Here is an 18,140-nt window from a genome sequence, read left to right as displayed (position 1 = left end):
CGGTCTGGTTAATAGGTCTCATATTGCTCCCTTATTTTCATGCCTTAATGAGCGCATGAAATAAAATTCTTACATTACATTACAACACTTATCCCTTTTACTCATAGTGTGTCAGTGATTAAGATTACATATTGTACTGTGTTTTCAGATCTACAGTATGAGTCTGAGGCTCTCTGCACTGTTCGAGGAGCATGTCAGCTCCATCCTGGCTGACTACAAGGCCATCCACGGCCTGACAGATAAACTGACCAGACAGGGCACAGACAGACAGACAAGACACACTACGGACAGACAGACACGGCACGCCATGAAGAGAAGGAGGAGGAGGAGTGAATCTCCCGCAAGCAGCACTGCATCCAGGTAGAATGAATGTTTAATATTTAAACTAATTCCTGTATTTACAGATTTAAAGATATCGATTGATTTCTTTGAACCGCTCTTTCTTCCCTTTCCTGTATTTAGCCCAGAGAGGAAGAGACGTGTGTCGTCCAGGGTTACCGGCAAAAGGGAGCCATCACCAGCTCCTTCGCGACCCTCCTCCCTGAGACATAACGTCCCCCTGAAACAGCCCCCTCAGCTGGTTAACGGGAAGACCGACACCCCGGCTGCAGGGCGTACACGCAGTGCCGCTCGCCACTCTACACACTCTCCACCCTCCTCATCCTCTTCACACTATCCTACAAGCAACACACCGAACACGGCAGGTGAGATCATTGATACATGCGACTTCACACTAAGAGTAATTATAAAACAATGTTTATTACCAAGAATTTATCTGATAACATTATTTACTTCCTTTATTTATTCCTTTTCGCTCATCGTCAGAGTCTACTCGCTCGCTGCGGGCTCATAACTCCGTGTCGGCTTCAACGCCGCCAGCTGCTGAAAAGGTGACGCCCTCTCCAGCTGTGGAAAGTAGCAGTGGAGGAAGCACCCGACGGAAACTCAGGACGCCTGTACGACACACGCCGGGTAAGAGATGATGTTTGTTTAAAGTCAAAAATTTTACTGTCACCTGGCTGTTATTGACATATTTCCTTTCTTTTGTCCTGTAAACCCCCCTCAGGCTCTCCTGCCAGCCCTTCATCTCAGAGCACAGTTCACCTGAACGGCCACAGTAGTCATGTGACCCTCGGCGTTGGGAGAAGGGGGCGGAAATCCAGAATGGACCCACCGGTGAGTCCTCCAGAAGACACAACTCCGGCGAGCCCTTCCAGACCCCGAGGTCGCCCACCCGGCAAGAAGAGAGGCAGGAAGAGCAAGCAGGAGATGGAGGAGAGGAGAAGAAGCGGCAACCACAGGAGCTCCACCCCTGACGACGAACTCGACCAATCCACGGGCGACGAAGGCGGGACGTCTTCGGCGCAGGAGGCATCAGTGCTGTCGGACTCTGGTATGGCGTCGACGCCTAGACGGCGCGGCCGGCCCAGAGTGGTAAGAACTGAGGAAGCGACTCCTCCTGCTGAGTCACCTGAGCCTTCGCCACTGAGGAGGAGCAGCAGGCGAACCAACGAGGAGGTCACACCTCCTCCTCAGACTGCTCCTCAACGATCCAATCACAAGGAGTCTCCAAAGGAGGAGGGAGCGGAGGGAGCAGGAGGGTCAATGCGCACACGTAACCAGGGGCGACGGTCAGCCTGGTACATGGAGGAGGACTCAGAGGAGGAGCAGAGGCAGCTGCTGTTTGAGGACTCATCAATTACCTTTGGCACCTCCTCAAAGGGCCGTGTCCGCAAGCTGACAGAAAAGGCCAAAGCCAACCTTATAGGCTGGTAACAGAGACAACAGAACAGACACAGGACGTGAGGAGGAGGCATCTGTCAGCTGGCTGCCGCGACAGAGAAGAAATCCGGATGAGATTTCTTAGCTTATGCGTTGGAGGAGTGCAGGGCTGAGTCGAAGAGGTCATGCTTGGTGTTGTATGCATTTGTGTGCGCGCGTGCATGTGTGTGTGTGTGTGTGTGTGTGTACGTCTGGAGAGCCGCTAGTCCAGCTGCTGCTATTTGAAGCTGTGGCTATGGAGAGGCACAACAGCGCAGTTACCTGTCCACTTCTCCTTCCTCTTGGCCCAGTAAGCACATCTACTACTGCAGTCGATGGCTTTTCTGACAACGCATGTTCATTTGCTCCAACTCCTCCTACATTATTGGTCCATGTTGGATCCTACAGATGCTTACTGACTCCTATGTTGGTGGTTTTTTGTGACTCACTCCTGTCCGGTGAACCACTCTTCACTTCCGTCTGACCTTAAACACTGTTGGGTGTCAGACCGAGCAAATCCGTTGTTTAACAGAGTTTTAGTACTTGAAAAAAAAAAAATCATGAGGAGAGCTGGATGTATCTTATCTTACTCTTACTATTTTTGAGGACTTTTCAAGTGTCTCTGCTGGGTTGGTCAAAGACACCCACTGAGCTGAAATAGTTCAGTCTGTGACGGACTACAGACTGCTGGCCTGACAACGTCTTTTGCCCCCTTTTCCCCATTATTCCCACTGTTTTTTTATACGACCCCCTCTCTGCTTTTTCTAAGATTTGTACGTGATGATCGGCTCTCTGTTTTGGAAGTCTTACACATTAGCTGACCTGAGGGTGTCTGTCTGCGCTAAAATACCAAATGGTGTACCTTTGCAGGTACTGTAGATCTGTAGGTTTTGTTTACTATTGATGTGTGCGGTGTGTGTGTGTGTGTTCTCTTTTTTTTTTTTTTTTTGCATGTTATTTAGAAAGAGAAAGCATCTCTTTTTTTTTTTTTCTTTAGACGCTGTTTTTACTGTGAGAAGGAGATAAAGGATGCATGGGTGAAAGGGGTCATTTATATGTTTAGATAGATCATGTTTCAATGCGTCTTCAACATTAGCAATACCTTGTGCCTTTATGTCTTTGGTGTGTGTGTGTGTGTGTGCGTGCGTGCATGTGTGTATGTGTGTGTATAAGCGTGCTTGGCCTCTGCCCTGCAAAGTACATGTACCTATATGTGTACAAACTAAGTTGTGACTATGCGAGTGGGTGTAACTGAAAGAGTGTGTGTGTGTGTGTGTGTTTTTTATAACACAATTGAGTGTCATTCAATTTCAGCGTACAAACAGTGGCATACAGTTTGATCGTTGTGAAACCTCTCAAAGAAATGTATTTATAGCAGTTCAAAAAAGAATTTACTGTTGTTGTAAGCATACCATTATTCATGTCAATGTATTATCCTATAACCAACCTATCGTCAGTTTATACCTAAGGTACAGCCAGAGGAGCTTTGGGGCGACTAGCTTTGAGATGCACTTACCACAGACCGGTTATCAATGCAGTTGTAGGGAGTTAACCCTGTGTATTTTCACTTGTTAACATATAAAAATGAACTTTTTAAATGCTGATATGTTTCTATGGCGACACGCACACATGCGCGCGCGCGCACACACACACACACACACACAATTCTGTCTCGCATGTTCTAGCACTTTCTCATGCCTAAAAGCAAACAGGATCGAGCCAGATCAAACTGGATCAGACTTAACTTGGACGGAGAGCGGACCAGAGAGAGAGACAGGTCTTATGTTCATCTTTTCTGATTGTGTGCCTTTGCTACTCTGGCATATTGAATCCTCGGTTGGTTTCTCCTTTTGGGGTCTTTTTTTTTTGTTTTGTTTTTTTTTTGGACTTGTTGGTTCTGCTCGTCGCTGGGTTCAGAGAACTGGACTTTGGGGACTGGACTGGACCTGACAGGCTTCTATGAAAGAGAGAAAAGACTGAAAAAAAAAAAAAAACAATCTGACAGGAGGCAAATATATTAAGTCACTCTCTCTCTCTGTACACACACCTTGATGGATTGAGTTTATAAAAAGATGGCGGCCTCACGTTATGACATCATTTTCTGTTTTCAGTAACCCAGCACAGAGGAAGTGAATGCCAAAATCTGAAAGTTTCCACTCGTGTTGTGGGACTAACTGGGGAGAACTGGACGGTAGCATCTACGTATATACACCCGGTTCATGTCATAGTACTTTACCGTCACATATTACTGAACATATATCTCATCTGTTTATCATTGTTAATACTTTTTTGTTTGTTTGTTTTTTTTTGTTATGGATTTGTCAATGCCAAATTCTGTCTTTGGGCACTGAAGTTTTAGACCATGGCTTTTGAATGTGTTTATTTTTCTGAATCACTGTCTCCACAGTGAGTGTGTTGAGCTCCTTTACAGATGTTGTGTCAACTGTTTTTTTTGGGGGGGGGATTTCTTTTTTTGTCCGTGTTCCTGCCATACAGGACAATAATATATCAGTGGCTAGATCTGTGGAGTTGTATTGTTGGGATGGTGTTTTATACTCTACCGCACTTATTTGAGGATACAATTTTCAACTTTTTTTTTTTTTCAGTCAGCCTGGCTTTGTTTATATTGTGTATATGAAGAGTTTTATTCTAAACTGAGACAGTCTAGAACACCTTCTTCCACAAGTGACTGTTGACATGAAAGTAAATGTTTTTATTAAAGATAGGAAGCTTATTATCTTTGCCCACAAAATGATGCATTTTACGGACAAAAGATTTTGTGGGTATTATGTGTTCATTAATGACTTTTTATGGCTTTTCATTCATTAAATTGTTCTATAAACTCTTCATAGGCACATAAAGGATTTGAATTTTTTTTTTTTTTGAAATCTCAATCACAAATAATCCTATTTACATATATGCACAGATTATCATGGTCAGAGCGTGGAAACTAAATTGTAGGCCCAGGCTTCTGAGCTCACTTTTAACATGAGCCAACTGCAAAAACAGTATGTTTGCCAGATAGCGGTGGGGACGTAGTAATTTTGAATCAGGAACAGTTGGTTGCTATGATGCGCCAAGTACACAGCAGCCCAGTTAATAAGGCTACGGGCAGGGATGTGTTATTTCCCCTCTGGTTTCCCATTAAAGTGGGAATACAGTTGTTGTATCAAAGTGAACATCAAACCTGTTCCTGTACTTATGTCAAAGTTACAGAGCTGATTTAAAATTGCTGGCCGGGTTATTTTAACCATATTAGTAATACTAACAACATCCAATCATTTCAAAGGGGCCTTAAAATGAAGCCAGAATTGGTGTATTAATTCATTTCCACTTACTTCACATCAGTCACATCTGTTCTGCCCGTCTGCTTGGTCCACAGCGCTTCACAAGGTGGACCTCGTTAGGTTTTTGTTATCAGCTCGCTGTTGGCGGCGGTTTCCAGCTTGACTTCGCAAGTCTTACCTTGACACACATACTGCATTATGGAGCTCATGTATGTATCATTTACCACGGGCCTGTGCTTACGTGTGGCAGAGTTGTGCTGTTTTGTGGCCTCTGACCAGCCATCAAGGGTGCAGAGGGGGGGGGGGGGGGGGGGGGGGGGGAGGAAGTCAGAGGTTAAAGGTCACAGTGTGTGAAGTGGCTGCATGTGAGCATTTCGGGGACGTTTTAAGGGGGATGAGGGATGGGAGCGAACAGAACGGGAAGGGAAAATGGGGTCTTCTGTTTCACACGAACTGATTGAAGAGGATGTCTTTGTTAGTTTGGATACTTTTTATATATAAAGGAATTAATGCAAAAAAGAAGCATAAAGCTAGAATGTATGTGTAGGGGAGTACTGCTGTCCTGTTAGTCAATACCAATATTTTAAGTAAATAAACAGTTGTGTTTCCATATCCACTTTTCCTTTCTCTTTGTTTCAGTGTCATTTCAAAAGATTACGTACACTTGTTCACAGGTTCAGGGATTTAAAAAATAAATTGAATTCATAACATTCACCCCATTAAGAAGAATCTGGTTTAAGTCATAATACATATGGGGTCTCTCTGAAGATTAAAGCATGTTTTTCTAACTGATTTGTAGTATAATTTACTATACTATAAGCTAATTTTTTCATGTCAAGGACCCTCATTTAAAAAGATTTTTGTTTTTCAGATGTTTATTTTTTATTTATTTATTTTTTAAAATCATATTAACTCATGCAGGCAGTTGCATACATGGATGTTGAATAAATGAACAACTCTTCCACCTTGTGTTGCCAAAGCGTAACTGCGTAAAAGCCAGTTCCCCGCCCGGAGCTCACAGGCTCGGCTCCGCCTGACGTGGCGAGCCACTAAAGGTCCGCCGGTTCCTTCGTGGGCTGCGACGATTGGGCAGATTACCTGTTTGGCATTTTTTTAGTAAAAATGTAAATACACAGGTGGTGGCGGCATGAGTGAGCGTGTGCTTTATGTAAATAAAACAGAAGTGAAACCGTGTCACTCTGTTCTGGTTTCCAGGCGCAAACAGACTCCCTCAGACGCAATGTTTGGCAGATAGTTGAACATAAGACTTTTGGATATTAAGACGAGGTAAGGGTAATAATTACTAAATAACAGTAATGAGCTTTAACAATAATGCTGCTTTATTTGCACTTCCTCGACAATTCTGCTGCGCCACATAATGTTTTTACTTCCCAAGTCAGCTTGAGGTCGAACCAGATTAATATCAGGGCCTACTAACTTTACAAACAGTGTGGCAGTCCAGAAAAGGAACCCTTTTACCGACATTTGGAGGCTCCTTCCTCTAAATATATGTCTTTATATATGTTTAATTTGCGCTGATTGAAGTTTGGGTCTTCCACCTGCCACATATACGCACCTGACGCGTGTCTCCGTCCGCAGGTGACAGCGGCGCAACATTCATGCCTCAGCTCACGTCTACCGCTGTGCTGCAGCTCGTGTTGCTGCTCTCCGCTGTGCCCGCGCAGTACTTCATCTCCCGGTGGAGCGGCAACTCTGCGGCGCAACGCTACCACGCGACCACACGGTAGGACCTGATCCGTGCGTTAAAAAAAAAAAAAAAGGTCTTTATGCGTCAGTGTAATGTGTGACAACTTTGTAAGGGAAAGAAAACGTCCGTGGAAATTCTTGAAAATTCTTCTTTGTCTGTTCTGGGTGAAAAACTTCACAGCTAGAATATTATACTAGGAGAGTATAAGCCTCTAATGCACTTATAAACACCTTGAATTAATGGATAACCATGTTTCAGGTTCCTAAGAATGTGTAGAGACTGGAGAGCATCTTTCTTCAATGGTACAGCATGGATGGAGTGGGCAAACCAGCAAATATCCAAAGTCACGTGAGTATAGAAGTGTTTACCATTGTGATTGTTTGAGACCACAAAACATGTGTTATGATAAGCACTCTTTCCTGTTAATCTCTGCTTCCAGATTTTGTGTGTTTTTTAAGTTGTTGTCAGGACACTTCAGAATAAAAGAGGAATAAAGATCGATAACTCAACAATATTTTTGCTTTCCGAAGGTCTTTGGTTGGTTTTGGGCAGGAAGAAGAATTGGCTCCGCAGTCGTTTGCCATAGAGAGCATGATATATGACAATGACCAGGGATTCTTTGGAGGTTCGTGTCTGTATACGTGTTTGTGAAGTTTTGGTTAGTGGACGTAATACATAGAAGAATCTGTGATTACTTTATCTGGAGCCTGTTTATCTTATCACCACAGTTACAATAGATCAACAGGACGCACAGCCACACTCTTAGGATAAACTGAAATTTCGCCTCTCATATTCAGTATTTTTGAGAAATTAATTAAGACTTTTTTTTTTCTTTATTGGTCTGGATTTCCACTTTGCACCCCCCTTTATTTTATCTTTATCCCATTTGATGCAAGTACTAAATCCAGTGTTAATTGTAACGTTGAGCACCGTACCACCAACTTCTCTTAACTCTTACATATATATTGTTTGAATTGTGTGAAACTTCAGTGATATGACACTTCTGTCAATTTAAGGTAAATGTAAAGCTTATTTTGGTCAAAGCCATGTGATCATACATGAAAAAGTTAAATCTGAAGCATTTGATACCCCAAGCTGTTTCCTGTCTTCAGTTTAATTGCACGTCTACAGGAAGCAGCCAACAGCTTGCTCGGGCAGGAAGGAAAAATAGCGAGCATCTCTCTATTTTTTTTTTGTGTAGTACTTCTTTTACAGCATATTTATCATTTTACCTCCATAAGACAGTAAATAACCTCTGGCTTCAGTGAAAGCTGCACAATAAAAATTTGCCTCACGGGATACACTTTCTTTCTCCTCATACCTGCAGCCTCCAAGGAAGTGCGCAGCCCCAGGCCCCCGTACGTGTTTCTGCGGGTCGGAGAGGTGGTGTTGGAAAGGAAAGGCCATATGGTCGGTGTGGTGGTGAGCTGGGACCCTGAGATGCGAGCCCCTCCGGAGTGGGTTGACAGAGTGTATGCCAGCTCTGAGGTTAGCAGCCACAACTCTACACGTCACTTCTGACCAAATTTATTCGTACATTTTACTGCTGTTTTTTCACAGAGTGTGTTATTTTAAGATCTGAGTATTCATCCTCACTACCAGCGGCTATTTGGCTACTACTGTAATTGGCTCCTATTTGATTTAATTTGATTTATTGAACGGGACAGTGTGCAGTATTAAGCATAAATGATGCACTGCACTGGAGTTAGCTTGAAGCTAATTTGCATCCGTAGTTCACCACAATCAAAACATACAACAGCACAATAACAAACAGTACAAAGCAAAAAAACAAACAAACACAGAACACACCATACAACATACAAAGCTACACACAACAGCACATCACATACACCCACAAGGTAAATTAAAAATGAATAATGTAAACTAGGCTCAGTGGTCACACAGCTGATTCGTCTTTAGTTGATTTTTTTAATTTGGCCTTGAATGTATTGATGAAACTACAGCTCTTCATATAATCAGGTAGACGTTCCACTGAGTTGTGGCTTTCACAGAGAAAGCTGACTGTCCAAATGCAGTGCGACCAAACGGTACAATCTTGTATGGAGGATCTAACAGAACTTCCTGAGCGAGCAAATTTGAGAATAATCTAAAATGGTCAAAGCTCAGTAAATGGTATTTCTGCAGTACCCTGCAGTGATGGAAATGCATTGGCTTTTTGTCCAGAGTTTTTAGAGTTTGTTTGTATGAGGACTCAAGAGGTTTTATGGCTGTTTCTCCAGCCTGCCCCCAACATGTGATGCAATAAGACTTATGGGAAAGAATCATAGCATGCATAAATATCTTGGCTGCGTCCAAAGAGAGACAGTTTCTAATATGTCTAAAATTTGTTATGTTGTACTTTATGGTTTTAACCATTTTTTTAACATGTTTCTTAAAGTTCAAATGTGGATCCAGTGTCACACCAAGATATTTAAAATCAGTAACTATGTCAATTTTTTCACCTTTGATGAGAATATCAGCGTTAGGAGGTTGTACCATAGTCTTACCCTTTGTCTTGTTTACATTTAGACTTTGAATTCTTGCATTTTAAATGTATAAAGTGGAAAAATCTGCCAGTTCACTGACTCCTGTGACTATGTGTGTGCATGTAGGGCAACACAGCAGAGAGGACACCTCATTACAAGGTACTGTTCAGCGGGCCTGGACCCTCCTCTCTGTTAATTGCATATCTACCTCAGACACAACTGGAGCGCATCACAGGGATGAGGGTATGTACTCAAAGACACAGCACACACCGATTCACACACAAACACACACACACACACACACACACACTCAGTATGTCTTGGACTCACTGTTGGATGTTTCTAGCCGGACATTCCCACTTTGGAAAGTTACTTCACACATTTTGATGGGAACCGGTTCATCATGCAGCCCTGGCTCAAAGAGATCTACCCTGAGGACGACATGGAGGACGCTTGACTGCTCGGTCTGAAAGATCTGTCCAAAAGACAAATTCATCTTCTTTCTGTGGTGTTGTTGAACTTGGTCTCGAGGTCTTTTTTTGTCTGTGGAGTCTACTGGAATCTATCAATCATGGGTTGTAATGAGTGGATGCAAAATGCCAATGTTTTCTTTAGAAATACTGAATTTACTGACAAAGAAAGGTCAAGCTTTGAAGAGACTGAGGATAATTGTTTAATCCCTCCTTGCTGGATCTCAATGTGAGGGTGTCGTTTGGGAATATCTCTCATAGCTCTAAGAATGTATTGAGCAGTTGTTCAACCTTTTATTTCTTTGAGATGTACAAATATACAGTATTTTAATTTAATGTGCAAAGATTTAATTTTAAACAGATCTGTTTTGATTTTTTTAAAAGACAGATCTGAATGTCTGGAATGTTAAAGTTAACAGTAAAAAGACAGCATTGCTTTGAAAATCTTTTTTTTGATTGGTTGAAGATGGCTGAAGTGGAAAAAATGCCTTTAAAAAAACAAAACAAAACTATATTCAGCCATTAAAACTATGAAATAAAGTGTTTTAAACTGTGACAATCATCTCTGTGGCTTCATGAATCAGTGGCAAACGTTTTTTCAGAGTTTTTTCCTGCTTTTGTCTCTGAGGCTGAAGGAGACAGACACCCGTGAGGAGGCAGTGATTGTGGGTGTACGGGGAAGGTGAGGAAGGGGCGTAGCACCTTGCCCTCTCCTGCCTCCATCGTCCTCATCCTCATTCCTCCACTCCCTTGTGTCCTCCTCTCTGACCAGTAGGGGGGGTCCCAGACTTTGTCCCAGGAGATGACTGACTTCGCTGGCCTTCTGTTGAGCGTTTTCAACCGCTGAAACGCAAACACGCCGCCTAGAACACGGACACAAAATGCACATTAGTTACAACTGACAAATCAAACTAATCAAATACATTTAATCAATATAAGGACAAATCTTTCCTGGTGAGAGATGTGCGTTTGTTTTTTGTTTTTTTTACCTCAGCTGACTCAGACATTCAGCACTGTGGTAGAACTGCGGTGTTCCCACACAGACGCTCTTGTCCAGCTTCTCCAGCAGAACGCTGCATATTCGCTCCATTTTCTCAAAATCTGAGAACGTGACCGTGACCTGCGGGAACCAAGACACAGCGCTGCACTGATATTCTGTTACAATATTATATACAACTCAATACACATATAATAAAGGGCTGGGTATCTTTTAAAAAATTACAATACCAGTACCAAAACTAGTAGCTAAGTGATACCAATATCATGTCAACAGAGGCATTCAGTTGCGTAAAATGCCACCACTCCTCCCAATCCAAATGATTTTTACACGAATATACTTTAGAAGTGTTCAAATTATTGAAATATTCATTAAATTACTGTACAAAACTGTACAATGAAGTATTATCACCATAGATTGTACGGGTTGTACCTGCTGTGGTATGGGGCCAATCACACATCGCATTAAATTGAATAATGCTTGCAGTAATTGGCTGCGAGTAAAACCATACAGATACCTCTGCATCCATGTGATACAGGTCTGCCTCTCGGTGGAGAAACCTCCTCACTGTGGCGTCTTCGTCCTTTATGCCATGTTGTCTAAGCAGAATGAATGCATGAAAAATTATTACCCTACATTCATTGTAAACAAGGTGTGAGTATGCTAATAAAACACACACACAAATTTACTCAAGTACAGTACTTATGTAATTGTATTGCATCTATTGGGACAATGTACAGTTTTAAACATAAATGTTAACATTTGATGCACTGCACCGGAGTTAGCTTTAAAGTTAATTTTCATCTGCAGTCATATAACAGCACAATAACAAACAGTACAAAGCAAAAAAATAAATAAATACAAAATAAAAAGCTACACACAATAGCAAATGACATACATACACAATGTAAACTAGAAATTAATAATGTAAGATTGTCAAAATAAAAACAAGATTATTTGAGATTATATGAGAAAACCATGAGATGAAATTTAGATTCAGTGGTTACAAAGCTGAGTAGTTTTTAGCAGGTATTTGAACTTAACATGAGTATTTTTATTTTAAGCCTCTTTATTCTTATATTCCATTACATTTCAGAGGGAAATATTGTACTTTTTATTCTGTTTGCATATCATTTACAAACAGATTCACTTTGACAGTCAAGATTTAACATCCAAAACATATGATCTTCTTATAAAATATGAAGCGTTGTTAATGAGTAATCTACCCAACAGTATCTCAACCAGATAAGACACTAAAATGCTGCTTACAGATTAATGCCAAATTAATAATAATAATAATAATAATAATAATAATAATACAATAACATAACACTCAAATTAGATGACTTTGTCAAAGTATCCCCAATCTGATAAGATTTTTGCTTTTAGATGTTTTATTACAGAAAGTGTATGAAACTCATGACCAAAATAGTCATATATTCTGTCATTGTGTTACTTATGGATGAAATTGTAGTGAAAATAAATTATTCCCCTTTTTGTTGGGGACCCCTGAGGGTCCCCGAACCCCACTTTGAGAACTACTGGTCTACTGGGTACTTTTACTTTTGCTACTTTAAGTACTTTTTGATGCTAATATTTCTGTACTTCCTGTTATATTTGCATAGTTTAAAAGTTATTAATACTTCTTCCACCACTGGCACATTGCAGAGAGCATCAACAGTTACTCTGCTGTTTGTTCAATGGATAAAAACTGATACTGACGTCACATGTAAGTATTATAACACCAGCTAGCTAACATTAGCCTAATATACTGTTAGTCTGCTTGTAAAAGTGTTGAAAGTGTTGAGTAGATTTTCACCTGAGAGCTTGTAAAATATATTCGAGCCGCCGTGAGACGCTGTTTGTGACCTCGTTGACTGACTCCTTGCTGTTTCCGACACTGACCCGCACCGACACTCTGTCCGCCGGGCAGCAAACCTCCGCTGTTCCGGTTACCTGGACCTCTCTTACCCGGTTACCGGAACTTTGTCGATTTACCGCTCGCACTTCCAGCTCCTGCCCTTTCTCACTACCGGTGAACTCACGACCAGAAGCCGGTACTATGGCAGCGAATACACGGCTCGGGTTATCCATGATGGAAGACGCCAAACTAACTTCCCGCTGCTATGGAAATAGACGCAATGCACGTCGGGATTTGTAGGCTACATCGGTAAAAGAACTACAAAAAGTGGAGTGCCCATTTTTAGTCAAATCTTTTCTAATTTGTAATCGAATCAATGTTATAATTAACCTGTTAGGAATTTCTGGGGGGAAAGTTGATCAAATTATGCATATCACTGAAAATAATGTTCATAATGCAGAGGCATACAGCTGTTCTCACAGGCTGAGAAGTACTTTGTTTGAGCAGTATGACCCCAATGTATGAATCTGTTAACATCCCCTATGAAGAGCTTCTGCAGCAGATCATTAAACTAACTAGGGGCCCCATACTCTGGGGCCCCCCCACAGGCCCCAGGTCAATTATATGTTTCAATAGGAGTGTGATAATATGTTTAATTGTAACTTTGTTTGGGAATATGCACTGATAAAATACAATATCAAACTTATAAGGACCTTCACATGGGTCCTGCTTTATTACCTGAAGCTTTGTCTTGGAGGAGTTAAAACTCAAGCTTTAGCTTCCTTTCACACATGCAGTCTATCCTTGAAATGTTCAGGAACATTTCCTGCATGGGGTCATGTGTGAATGGGATCAGGGATTGATATTCAGGGAAATCTGTACCGCCAATTTCCCACCTTAAGACCTAGTAACATTTCAGGGAGAAAATGAAAGCAGAAACATCACAGGGACAAGAACATAAAGGGTTGAGACCCTCATTATCTCTGATATTGTGCTTGCATGGTTCACAAGTCTAAATTGATTTGCACTTAATAAAATTACTACATAGCAAGCCTGGAACCATATAAATGTCATATGATCCACTAAAATAAGGGTTTGAGGAAGTACAATTACCGGTGTAGCTGAAATTAGATAGTATTATTAGCCTGCTTTTATTGTTTGATTGTTGATTCTGGGCATAAATTGACTGTTGGAAGAAAACAACAAACCTGTACAGGCAGAGGATACGGATGTCTGGGACACGCATGATTTAAGCGCAGAGCTCCGCCTGCATAGACATGTCAGGTCACACACACCCCAGTGAGAAGTTCTACGCAATCTGCTCTGAAAATATGCAGTAGCTTGTCGTCAGCCCTAGTAGAGCCGATACTGATTGAAATTCTGTCTCAGGCTGTGTGAGGAAATAAAGCACCAAGAGGATTAAATCATCAGATAGACCCAACTATTATAGAACGTGCAAGAAATTCCTCCACTTGCTTCAATGGAGGAGATTAAACAGATAAAAGGCCTAAAACTAAGATATATTTAGTGCATCAATGTTGTGCACAATGAAGTAAGCTCTACATTAAGCAAAAGCTGCTCCAAAATGTTACAACATGTGAGCTTACTTCCCTGAAAAATCATCCTTGCTTCCTTTGTTCTTCATTCTTTATGGAGTAATAAATTATTGACAGAATGAGGGTAAATTGACAAACACATTATTTAGGAATATGCAACATAAACTGAAGATCTGGGGCCGTCATTGTATGTACAGGTGTATTTATTGTGCTGTATCTTGTATGTTATGGTCATTTTGTACACAATAGCATCCTTTAATGTCATTAGAAGTCTATCTTTTTTTGCATTTTTGGAATGTATTACTGAAAAAAAAGTAGTCTACCTTATTTTACCCAATTTTCATTTTTTTCATTACATGTGTGTATCTTTTTGGATGACATTGGTGTATTTATTCCTTTATGTTGTATATGGTAACTTCCTATTTAATAGTCTATGTATTTTATATATTTTGGGAATTTATGGATATAACTGCGTGTTTATTAGCATTTTTAAGAAGTCAGACTGTCACATGATTTAGTCCACATTTATCACATGTGTGATTTGTTCTCTTAATTAGCCTACTTGATGAGTCATAAGGAATAACTTACATGAAATGCGTTAATTGTTTGCCCTTCTACCTACTAGCTACCACTTGTAGAAAAAGCCTAAGAAATATCAAGAAAACTCAAGTTGGTCAAGAGCTTAATTTTACCAGCACCCGACTGATAATGCTATGCAGTGGATTTATGTTTTTGTTTTCATTGAGGCTTAGCAGTGCCAATATTTTACAAATATTTTCAAAGAGGACCAAGTTAGCTTCCTTGAGCTTCATATCCATTAGACCCGCCATTGCTGAAACATCGACTGTCCACCCGCAACATGAAATTCAGGTAACTAAGTTCTGACTTTTGTTTAATAATTTAATGGCTACATTTGTTCTTACATAGGCTTCACATACATGTGTCAAATACATATGGTCTCTGTCTCAACGTTCGCCTTTAACCTTCTTTGCTGCTGCTGGCAACAACTGGTCAAAGCTTTGGAGTAAAGACTGACAAACAGGTGCAGCAGGAAGAGGCCATACCTGCTCTAAACACAGAGTAGCACAAGTAGTGTCTAAAGACTCACACAGATACTATGAAATATAATTCATAGCAATAGCAATATCAAAAATATAACATAACCCATCAGTTGGTGTAACATGTTACAAATGTGTTTAACTAATAGGCTGACATTTATAATTCAGATTCAAAAGTACCTGTGCAATGCAGTGCTTCCAGGGGAACTTAATTTGAATGGAGCCATCGAATATGTTACAAGATTAGTGTGTGTGTTGTGTATGATTTATGTCTCTTATACAGAATCTAATCAATAACAGTATAGATTCAGTATGTACTTTTTTGGGAAGCACATTGGTACACTCTTTGCATTTCATTGTAAATAACAAGTTTTGTTGAGTTCAAACAAGGGCTTTTGGTGGGTATTAAGAAGATGAGTTGACTTCTTTTTGCTTAATTAAGCCCATAAATGTCTGTGTCTGGCTCTTTACATGCTTTTAAGCAAAAGTAGACTTGAAAGTTAAGTAGGCTTCCTTAATACCTTTCAGCACATTTAGACTGGTCCTAAGAGACACTGAACATTTCAAACGGGTCGTTCCTCGATGAAGTGTTGACCAACGTCCAACAAAGTAGAAATGTTGAATGGAAAATGGTTTTGATTAGATGACAGCTAGTTCATATCAAGATTTTACCTGTAGTTGTATCATCAGCTGACATAATATTGTTTCTTATAGCAGCACTTGTTGGAAACATATTTTTAAACATCTATTCCGCAGATTTTTGTCACACTTACAGTCAAGGGGGGAAGGAATAGTTTACACAATCTACTGCAAGTGCCACTAGGGTTAGTCAGTACCTCTGTTTGATCAATAGGTGGCAGCAAAGTATAACAGTAATAGAAATAAAAAAACAGACACATGAAGTGATTGGATAAGAACAGGCCTTTATATGCAGCACAGAGTCTACAATCAAAAGTGTAGATACTTTTGTAGTTACTTTTTATTACTTTTATTTAAGATTTAAGAGTTCCACCATTTTGGGGAATAATTGTAATTACCAATAATATTAATTTAACTACATTTGATAGTTGAATATGGAGGCTTATAATTGTTGCATCTGGCCTACTCTGTATCCTATTATAAAATCACTTCCAAATACATAAATAGGTTAATATAATATTAATTTCCTCACATTGATTCAATAGTTTTTAAAAAAAATATAATTCATGACTAGTGACTTGATTTTGTAAGAGTGAAATAGAAATAATGGTAGAATAGATATGATACAAATTAAACAAACTGTATTAAAATAAAATAGATAAAGACTATACTGTCAGTGTATCTTAAATTATTTGTTTCTTTATTTGATAAAGGAAATATTGCTAAATGTTACTTGATGGCATTGTGCTTAGTGTATCTGATATGAATCTGTCATGGCAGCTTGCAAGTCATGTAAGCCGCAGTCTCTCTGTGTACTGTAGACCCATTGTGTGCCCTCTTCTTTCATTTTTTAAGGACTTTTGGGAACAGCAGAGATTTGATCCAATTCTGGACGCTGGTTTCTTTAAACAACAGAGTTTGTTTGGTTTCCCCGGAGTATTAAACTGTGAAACGGGCTTTATAATCACAACCTAAAAATACAAGGCCATATTTGTTGTTATTGTCTCCGGTTTCGCCGGTCCCCCGGTATGCTCTGTGAAACCCTAGATCTGATGCGCAGCTCCGGCCAAGAAAGATGCAGCACCCTACAATAGGCTGTTTTCATACGAGAGAGAATGAGGAAGAGGAGGAGACCCTTTTACTGTTAAATCTCTCATGGTAGTCCAGAGCCTTTTCCCTTAGTGGGCTACAGGCCGTCACACCATTTTCACCCGTCTCCCAGCTATCTGTTGCTCTAATCACTTTGAAAATGTATCTGTTCTCTCTCTGCTGTTGCCCTTTCTCCCCCTCCATCTTTCTGTTCAGCAAGATGTCTCTCTTGAAAAATCTTTACAGCAACATAGTTGAGGGCTGTGATGTTGTGGTAAATGAAAATGGCGGTAAATTATTTGTTCAGCTGGCGATCATCATAAGGTTACCAACCACTTACATAAACAAGAATCCATTTTACTCTTAAAAGCATTAATTCTTCTTCTTTCCCTCAGTGTTTATTCAACTACCATCAGTTTAATAGTTCTTACCATCATGTCTGCTATGAAATGATGTTGTAAAGATTTATGTTAACCAAAAAAAAAGTTTAGTTGTATAAATAAAAAGCTGGGTAAACTGAACTGAGGTGGGTTTACCCTCCACTGCGTCCTTGGATGTTGGGTGAAAAGAGTCTGGGGGTCCTTAGATGGAGACTGTGGCCACTTAGGGAAAAAGATTTGACTGTAATGGTCTCTGAATCTGTTGATGTCTCTCTCGCTCTCTCTTGCTCTTTCAGATGAAGTAATAAAGTTAGCTGCCTTGGAGGGCCTCCATGTCTCTCCATAGACCACAATCAAGGCCCGTGCAGTTTTATTGCAGTTTTATTTTCATATTGTCCAAGAAATCTCCAGACTCCCTCCTGTGCCTGTTGCCATAAATCGTATATTTTGACTGTATTTCTTCCACTCTGCGTTTTTTATTTATGGGTGAAGGCGATAAAACATGCAGCGTGCACTCAGTGTGTCCACAGCTGTCATCTGTCTAGGACTTTATTGTAAACGGAAAAAAAAAAAAAAGTCAAGTTTCATTTTTTATTTCCCAACACAAATCTCCCTCCCTGTTAAAAACAGATGCTGATAGAATGAGAAAACACAATAAATGGAGATTTTTCACTGTTTACGTCTCCAGACTCTTCCGATGAACAGTTTTATTGGTTATAAAACCAACAGTATTCAGCTCTGTTTAACAAGAGTTTCAGGTGGTGATCATTGTTTCATCAGCGGGAGGTACTCTCAACCTGTGGGCAACCCGAGCTGTGAATTCTCGGTCTGGATGAGACGAATAATTT

The 18,140-nt window shown here is 40.4% G+C and overlaps 3 protein-coding genes across 4 annotated transcripts in view; 2 read left to right on the top strand and 1 right to left on the bottom strand.

The window, feature by feature from the left end:
* LOC121882210 (pleckstrin homology domain interacting protein) overlaps nucleotides 1-5,660 on the top strand; it is a 35,419-nt gene extending 29,759 nt beyond the window's left edge. Inside the window, exons 37-40 of the mRNA XM_042390267.1 lie at nucleotides 149-360; nucleotides 463-704; nucleotides 826-972; nucleotides 1,067-5,660. Coding sequence (XP_042246201.1) covers nucleotides 149-360; nucleotides 463-704; nucleotides 826-972; nucleotides 1,067-1,776 — 1,311 coding nt within the window. The 3' untranslated portion in view covers nucleotides 1,777-5,660. The remainder of the gene's footprint in view (nucleotides 1-148; nucleotides 361-462; nucleotides 705-825; nucleotides 973-1,066) is intronic.
* Nucleotides 5,661-6,059: 399 nt separating this feature from the next.
* Nucleotides 6,060-10,041, top strand: si:dkey-261l7.2. Of its 2 annotated transcripts, XM_042390271.1 has the most exons (8): nucleotides 6,060-6,172; nucleotides 6,264-6,335; nucleotides 6,648-6,792; nucleotides 7,015-7,104; nucleotides 7,287-7,381; nucleotides 8,084-8,244; nucleotides 9,369-9,485; nucleotides 9,589-10,041. In XM_042390271.1, the coding sequence occupies exons 3-8, from the start codon at nucleotides 6,668-6,670 to the stop codon at nucleotides 9,697-9,699; spliced, it is 699 nt and encodes a 232-aa protein (XP_042246205.1). In that variant the 5' UTR covers nucleotides 6,060-6,172; nucleotides 6,264-6,335; nucleotides 6,648-6,667; the 3' UTR covers nucleotides 9,700-10,041. The 2 variants fall into 2 exon arrangements, with proteins under 2 accessions (XP_042246205.1, XP_042246204.1); XM_042390270.1 differs by lacking the exon at nucleotides 6,060-6,172 and having other exon boundaries at nucleotides 6,182-6,335.
* A 103-nt stretch (nucleotides 10,042-10,144) lies between these two features.
* Nucleotides 10,145-12,842, bottom strand: irak1bp1 (interleukin-1 receptor-associated kinase 1 binding protein 1). The gene is made up of 4 exons (XM_042390269.1): nucleotides 12,529-12,842; nucleotides 11,227-11,308; nucleotides 10,702-10,832; nucleotides 10,145-10,575 (listed from the first exon to the last, which is right to left on the bottom strand). Exons 1-4 carry the CDS (start codon nucleotides 12,801-12,803, stop codon nucleotides 10,311-10,313), a joined length of 753 nt encoding a protein of 250 aa, XP_042246203.1. The 5' UTR covers nucleotides 12,804-12,842; the 3' UTR covers nucleotides 10,145-10,310.
* Between the last annotated feature and the right edge of the window lie 5,298 nt (nucleotides 12,843-18,140).

Source organism: Thunnus maccoyii, chromosome 17 (assembly GCF_910596095.1).
Source record: "Thunnus maccoyii chromosome 17, fThuMac1.1, whole genome shotgun sequence".
In the NCBI taxonomy this organism is placed as follows: domain Eukaryota; kingdom Metazoa; phylum Chordata; class Actinopteri; order Scombriformes; family Scombridae; genus Thunnus; species Thunnus maccoyii.
This window is presented reverse-complemented; position numbering and strand designations above follow the sequence as displayed.

Excerpts from the sequence above, each read along its gene's own strand:
- irak1bp1 (XM_042390269.1), bottom strand. The coding sequence starts at position 12,803 with ATGGATAACCCGAGCCGTGTATTCGCTGCCATAGTACCGGCTTCTGGT. Across the intron at positions 11,309-12,528 it reads TATATTTTACAAGCTCTCAG|ACAACATGGCATAAAGGACG; the intron begins GTGAAAATCTAC and ends CATTCTGCTTAG. Across the intron at positions 10,833-11,226 it reads TGTATCACATGGATGCAGAG|GTCACGGTCACGTTCTCAGA; the intron begins GTATCTGTATGG and ends TGGTTCCCGCAG.
- si:dkey-261l7.2 (XM_042390271.1), top strand. The coding sequence starts at position 6,668 with ATGCCTCAGCTCACGTCTACCGCTGTGCTGCAGCTCGTGTTGCTGCTC. Across the intron at positions 7,105-7,286 it reads CAGCAAATATCCAAAGTCAC|GTCTTTGGTTGGTTTTGGGC; the intron begins GTGAGTATAGAA and ends TGCTTTCCGAAG. Across the intron at positions 7,382-8,083 it reads TGACCAGGGATTCTTTGGAG|CCTCCAAGGAAGTGCGCAGC; the intron begins GTTCGTGTCTGT and ends TCATACCTGCAG.